The sequence below is a fragment of the Bison bison genome, unplaced genomic scaffold, assembly GCF_000754665.1.
Source record: "Bison bison bison isolate TAMUID 2011002044 unplaced genomic scaffold, Bison_UMD1.0 scf7180017864184, whole genome shotgun sequence".
Taxonomy (NCBI): domain Eukaryota; kingdom Metazoa; phylum Chordata; class Mammalia; order Artiodactyla; family Bovidae; genus Bison; species Bison bison.
In genome coordinates, this window is record NW_011494756.1 from 410,668 (window position 1) to 417,682 (window position 7,015).

Consider the following 7,015-nt stretch of genomic DNA (forward strand, 5'->3'; position numbering starts at 1 on the left):
TCTCACTTCCACTGTATGATCATAAGGGATTTGATTTATGTCATACCTGAATGGTCTAGTGGTTTTCCCCACTTTCTTCAACTTAAATCTGAATTTGGCCATAAGGAGTTCATGATCTGAGCCACCGTCAGCTCCCGGTCTTGTTTTTGCTGACTGTATAGAGCATCTCTGTCTTTGGCTGCAAAGAATATAATCAATCTGATTTCAGTGTTGACCATCTGGTGCTAGTCTTCTCTTGTGTTGTTGGAAGAGGGTGTTTGCTATGACCAGTGCGTTCTCTTGGCAAAACTCTATTAGCCTTTGCCCTGCTTCATTCTGTACTCCCAGGCTAAATTTGCCTGTTACTCCAGGTGTTTCTTGACTTCCTACTTTTGCATTCCAGTCCCTTATAATGAAAATTACATCTTTTTTGGGTGTTAGTTCTAAAAGGTCTTGTAGGTCTTTGGTTTTCCCTACTTTCTTCAATTCCAGTCTGAATTTGGCAATAAGGAGTTCATGATCTGAGCCATAGTCAGCTCCTGGTCTTGTTTTTTCTGACTGTATACAGCTTCTCCATCTTTGGCTGCAAAGGATATAATCAATCTGATTTCAGTGTTGACCATCTGGTGATGTCCATATATAGAGTCCCCTCTTGTGTTGTTGAAAGAGACTGTTTGCTATGACCTGTGCGTTCTCTTGGCAAAACTCTGTTACCCTTTGCCCTGTTTCATTCTGTACCCCAAGGCCAAATTTACCTGTTACTCCAGGTATCTCTTGACTTCCTACTTTTGCATTTCAGTCCCTAATAATGAAAATGACATCTTTTTGGGGTGTTAGTTCTAGAACGTCTTATAGGTCTTCATAGAACCATTGAACTTCAGCTTCTTCAGGATTACTGCTCAGGGCATAGACTTGGATTACCATGATATTGAATGGTTTGCCTTGGAAATGAACAGAAATCATTGTGTTGTTTTTGAGTTGTACCCAAGTACTGCATTTCAGACTCTTTTGTTGACTATGATGGCTACTCCATTTCTTCTAAGGGATTCTTGCCCACAGGAGTAGATATAATGGTTATCTAAGTTAAATTCACCCATTCCAGTCCATTTTACTTCACTGATTCCTAAAATGTCAATATTCACTCTTGCCATCTCCTGTTTGACCACTTCCAATTTACCTTGAGTCATGGATCTAACATCCCAGGTTCCTATGGAATATTGTTCTTTATAGCGTTGGACTTTACTTCCATCACCAGGCACATCCACAACTGGGTGTTGTTTATGCTTTGGCTCCATCTCTTCATTCTTTCTGGAGTTATTTCTCCACTGTTCTCCTATAACATATTGGGCACCTACCAACATGGGGAGTTCATCTTTCAGTGTCCTATCTTTTTGTGTTTTCATACTGTTCATGGGGTTCTCAAGGCAAGAACAGTGAAGTGGTTTGCCATTCCCTTCTCAAGTGGACCACGTTTTGTCAGAACTCTTTACCATGACCCAATCGTCTTGAGTGGCCCTGCATGGCATGGCACATGGTTTCATTGAATTAGACAAGGCTGTGGTCCATGTGATCAGTTTGATTAGTTTTCTGTGATTGTGGTTTTCCTTCTGTCTGCCCTCTGATGGAGAAGGATAAGAGGTTTGTGGAAGCTTCCTGATGGGACAGCCTGACTAGGGGGAGCTGGGTGTAGTTCTGATGGGTGGGGCCATGCTCTGTAAATCTTTAATCCAATTTTTTTGTTGATGGGCAGTGCTGTGTTCCCTCTCTGTTGTTTAACCTGAGGCCAAACTATGGTGGAGGTAATGAAGATAATGGGGATGTCCTTCAAAAGGTCCCATGCCTTCACTGGTGCACTCAGTGCCCCTGGCCCTGCACCAGGCCACCACTGACCCTCACCTCCACCAGAGACTCCTGCACATTCACAGGCAAGTCTGGGTCAGACTTTTCTGCTGAAGGAGATGGTGGAGTAGAAGAACGTGCACTCATCTTCTGTGAGAACTTCAAAATTACAACTCGCTGCTGAACAACCGTCAACAGGAGAATGTTGGATCCCACCAAAAATATATACCCCACTTCCAAGGGCAAAGGAGAAGCCCCAGCAAGATGGTAGGAAGGGTGAAATCGCATTTAGAATCAAACCCCATACCCGCCAGAGACGCTCGGAGAGCTCAAACAAAACCTTGTGTGCACCAGACCTGACAGAGACTGATCCAGACCTGCCTTTGAGTGTCTGAGTGTCTCCTGTGGAGTTATGGGTCAGCAGTGGACTGCTGCAGGGATAGGGGCTCTGGGTGCTGCGGACTTGGGTATGGCATAAGCCCTCTTGGAAGAGATCACCATTAACCCCACAATAGAACTGCCAGAACTTATACAGGACTGGAGAAACAGACTCTTGGAGGGCACAAACAAAATCTTGTGCACACCAAGACCAGGAGAAAGGAGCAGTGACCCCACAAGAGATTTCACATATATATCCACTTTTGCTTTGTAAAGGATGGATTCAGTGTGTAACAGAACAAGGGAGATACATTTCAGGGCCTGAATAAATTGTTCCTTGTACTCCATTCTCTGCAGTAAAAGTAGTTACTTTTTCAATTCATGCCCAACATTTTATCATAGGCTTTCCTCATCCCAAGGAACCACAGTCTTCTCAACGGAAATTGTGATGAGAATGCCTTTCTCCATGTTGGCTCAAGGATCATCCCTGGAGGGGCAGAGCCAAGAGTGCTTGCTGTGACATATTGTTTGCAGAATTCTATCCAGGGGACATCTGGAAAAGGGAGTGTGTGTGTGCGTGTGTGTGTGTGTGTGTGTGTGTGTGTGACAGACCCAGAAGCAAAGAATCAGGCATGCCTGTGTGTCTCTGGGTGTGTTTCTCTCTTTATGCCTGAACATCTTCCCTGTTACAGTCTGAATGTTTATATCCCCCCAAAATTCTTACGTTGAGATCCTCTCCCCAAAGATAATTTTATCAGGTAGGTCTTTGGGAAGTGTGTAGGTCATGAGGGTGGGACTCTCATGAATGGCATTAGTGCTCCAGAAGAGAGGCCCCAGAGAACACCCTGGTCCTGGCCAGCATGTGAGGGCCCAGCAAGAACGCATGGGCTATGAACAGGACGAGGACTTTCACCAAAGGAAGCCATGCTGTCACCTTGAGTCTGAAGTTTCAGCCTCTAGAACTCTAAGCAATAAATTTCTGTTGTTTATAATTCCTGTTGTTTATAACCCAGTTTATGGTATTTTGCTCCAGCTGCTCCAGGTAAGACCTTGCCCAATTATTTATTAGTAGTTTATTGAGAATCTTCCTTTCATAGCTATTTTCAGAGCACCCAACCTACTGAATATTTCTGAGAAATCGAGGCTGATTTGGGAAAATGTTTTATGAGTTGCACACAAAAATAATGACATAATAGTTAATGCTTGAGAACTTATTAGGTGCCCACACCATGCTAACTACTTTACACGTCTTCCGTTCATTCTCAAAAGAGCCCTCCGAGGTGAGTGATATTATCCACTCGAGCTGGCAAAGGATGAGTTGAAGCACAGAGAATTACCCTGCTGGTTGCCACCAGTCCAGAGCCTACACTGAGGATTTCAGTACGATCCTGCCTTTGGGGGCCTTCCTCTTGCCCGCCAGAGTCTGGCCCCATGTTCTAACCCCACCACAGCTGAAATGGATCATCCTCTACCCACTCAAACTTCCTACTGCTGGCTCGCCGGCTGCTTTATGAACACCTTCAAGTTGACTTGCCTGACTTCTCACCCTTGGCTCCTTCTGTCCTCTGTGCCTGGTTGTGGGCAGAGATGAATATGATACAATCCATGCCCTCGGGTATCCTACAGCAGAGTGACAAGACCGATGCACAACCAACTATTAATAGTTTAGACACAAAGCAGTGTTGAACTTAATGCTCTGTCAGAGGAGGCGTGGAGAGCAACTCATAATTACTAAGTCCTCAAATGTGATAGAGAGATGGCAGCTTTGATATGACCACATGCCAAGTGGTGAGAATGCAGAGGTTGATAAAATACAGCCCTGCTCCTAAGCAGCTGCACACTGCTGTGGCCTGGAACTTTGGTACGTGACGCGTGTGCACACACAGTGACCACGTTCCTAGGTAGATCTCAGGTTCTCCTCAGTAACGAGTTTTGCTGCCCTCAACTCCCCTCCATATCAGGCCGTTGCTGCTGTCCAAGCTATATATCAGAAACTCAGATGAAGAGGGGTCCTCAGTGGCCATCTCTGCAGTGGTTTCAAACTGTCCTGTGGTTCCCAGGAGCTCTCATGGGGCCAGCTGCTAGGCGGAGAGGAAACCAAGGAAAGAGAAATCAAGCAAGAGAGATGAAGCCACATCCCTTTCTATTTCGGTCAGGACAAGTCTGTCTGTATTTTGTTTTCATTTTCATATTAGGGTTTGAAGCTGGAGGTGCTCGGGAGGCACTGATTTTATCTTTACAGAGAAGAAATCTGGAAGAGAAGTGCCCCTTGAAGAGATCAGAGTCAGAAAAGACTTTGATGAGAGCCTGAGTTTTTAGCTTGTGGGCCACTGTAGGTACCGCCGTCCCAACTTCCTCCTGGGAGGTGCATGCCTGTGGAGGTCTCGGTCTTCTCCCCAAAGTGACTGAAGGGGGTCCCTGATGTCTTTACCCCGGGAGGGGGTATGGAGGGCCCAGGAAGAGCTGCTGTCGGTGGCTTCCTCACCCACAGGCTAAGGTGGCATTAGATGGGTGTGTGCAGTGTGGGTGTGCACTGGGAAGAAACCCAGAGGCCTCTCCCCGATTCTAAGAAAGAACTCAGCCGGGGGCTCCTGGGAGCCAGAGTTGGAAGGTGACAGTGTGGTTGGAAAGAAGAATCACTTGTGATATGTCCCAGAAGAAACAGAAGTAAGCAGCTTCATTCAGGGCATCAGCAACTCAGGCAGCTTTTAGGGTAATGAGCGCCTGTGGGGAAAATAAAGGTGAGTCAGTCACTGTGCTGCAAAGAAGTCTGCAGTCCAGTGAGTGAGTGGAGACCTCTGTGCTGAGCAGCCTAACACGAGGGGACCAGAGAGAGGCTGCGAGAGCTAAGGCCACAGGTGCTGAGCGAACTGGACGCTTGTGAGAGGGACTCGTGGATGCTTCGTGGGGCAGGCTCGCTTTGAGCCTGCACTGAAGTCAGGAAGGCCTCAGGAGCTGGGAACGGGCTCCATCCAGAGACCACAGCAGGAGGCAGGCGCAGAGGCAGTCCTCCAGGTCTGAGTGGGGACATGGGTTCTGTAGTCGTGGGTGCGCGCCCTGAAGGGTGGTTTTCTGCTCTCTCACATTCTTCCCAGAACTTGAGGGAAGGTCCTCAGGGGGCCCTGTTGCCAGGAAGATGAAGTGGGCTGTAGCTGACATGGGTAGCTTTGGGAGGTTTGGTTTTGCTCCTCATGAGAGGAAATTGGGATCAGCTAGAGACATAGAAAGACTTCAAGTGACATCAGAGCTCACCTCTGGTTCCTTCCCAGAGGGAGAAGCAGAGACGGTCTGCAGGGCCCAGCGATGAGTCTGGAAGGGTGTGTGTGGATGGCCGTTACTAAGAACTCCATCTGCCCTCCTACCTCAGCAAACAGCTTGGAAACCAGCCTGAAATCACCAGGAGTCACCAGTTTGAGAACGTGTTTATGATTCTCTGGCCCCTCCCCAAGCCACCTGACTTAACACGCAGAGCACGGAGCATGGCAAACGGAGGACAGATCCACTTTCCGGACAGATGGTAGGAAAGGGCCAAGGGTGGGAGACTCTAGAGGAGCCTTTGAATGCAGCCATGGCTGGATTCTGGTGCATTTCAGGTCTTAAAAGATTAAGTCCTAATCAAGGAAAATTTGGAGGTAATGAAATGCTTTTCAAAATACCTGATTGCTCTTGACAAAACATACAAATAATTGCATGACCCACTATGGATGTGTGACCAGGTGCACAAGGGTCGTCATTCAGAGAGCTGAAAGCTAGAGACCCAGCCAAGTGGACATCCTTCTGAACCAGTTTTGATCATCTGTATTTCCCTTCAAAAAAACTGAAATTAGAAGAGAAGCAAAAAGCAAAGGAGAAAAGGAAAGATACAAGCATGTGAATGCAGAGTTCCAAAGAATAGCAAGAAGAGATAAGAAAGCCTTCTTCAGCAATCAATGCAAAGAAATAGAGGAAAACAACAGAATGGGAAAGACTAGAGATCTTTTCAAGAAGATTAGAGATACCAAGGGAACATTTCATGCAAAGATGGGCTTGATAAAGGACAGAAATGGTATGGACCTAACAGAAGCAGAAGATATTAAGAAGAGGTGGCAAGAATACACAGAAGAACTGTACAAAAAAGATCTTCATGACCAAGATAATCATGATGGTGTGATCACTCATCTAGAGCCAGACATCCTGGAGTGTGAAGTCAAGTGGGCCTTAGAAAGCATCACTACGAACAAAGTGGAGTGATGGAATTCCAGTTGAGCTATTTCAAATCCGGAAAGATGATGCTGTGAAAGTGCTGCACTCATATGCCAGCAAATTTGGAAAACTCAGCAGTGGCCACAGGACTGGAAAAGGTCAGTTTTCATTCCAATCCCAAAGAAAGGCAATGCCAAAGAATGCTCAAACTACCGCACAATTGCACTCATCTCACATGCTAGTAAAGTAATGCTCAAAATTCTCCAAGCCAGGCTTCAGCAATATGTGAACCGTGAACTTCCTGATGTTCAAGCTTGTTTTAGAAAAGACAGAGGACTCTTTCCTTCCTTCCGCCTGGAGCTATGGAGCCAGGGCGCCGGGCGGCCGCGGCGCTGCTGGCGCTGCTATGCTCGGTATGCGCGCTGCACTCGGGGCGCGCCCAGTACGAAGCGCTACAGCTTCCCGTGGGACGAGCTGATGCCGCTCGAGTCGGCCTACCGGCACGCGCTGGACCAGTACAGCAGCGAGCACTGGGCGGAGAGCGTGGGCTACTTGGAGATCAGCCTGCGGCTGCACCGCCTGCTACGGGACAGCGAGGCCTTCTGCCACCGCAACTGCAGCGCGGCGCCGCAGCCCG

The 7,015-nt window shown here is 47.4% G+C and overlaps 1 protein-coding gene and 1 pseudogene across 2 annotated transcripts in view; one reads left to right on the forward strand and one right to left on the reverse strand.

Annotated features, from left to right (window-relative positions):
* Nucleotides 1–2,982, reverse strand: part of HLF (hepatic leukemia factor) — a 100,854-nt gene extending 97,872 nt beyond the window's left edge. The window contains exon 1 of the mRNA XM_010843687.1: nucleotides 2,921–2,982. Within this exon, the coding sequence (XP_010841989.1) occupies nucleotides 2,921–2,982 (62 nt within the window). The remainder of the gene's footprint in view (nucleotides 1–2,920) is intronic.
* Nucleotides 2,983–3,425: 443 nt separating this feature from the next.
* Nucleotides 3,426–7,015, forward strand: part of LOC104991269 — a 5,326-nt pseudogene continuing 1,736 nt past the window's right edge. The window contains exons 1-2 of the transcript XR_825593.1: nucleotides 3,426–3,476; nucleotides 6,739–7,010. The product of XR_825593.1 is annotated as a cartilage-associated protein pseudogene (transcript). The remainder of the gene's footprint in view (nucleotides 3,477–6,738; nucleotides 7,011–7,015) is intronic.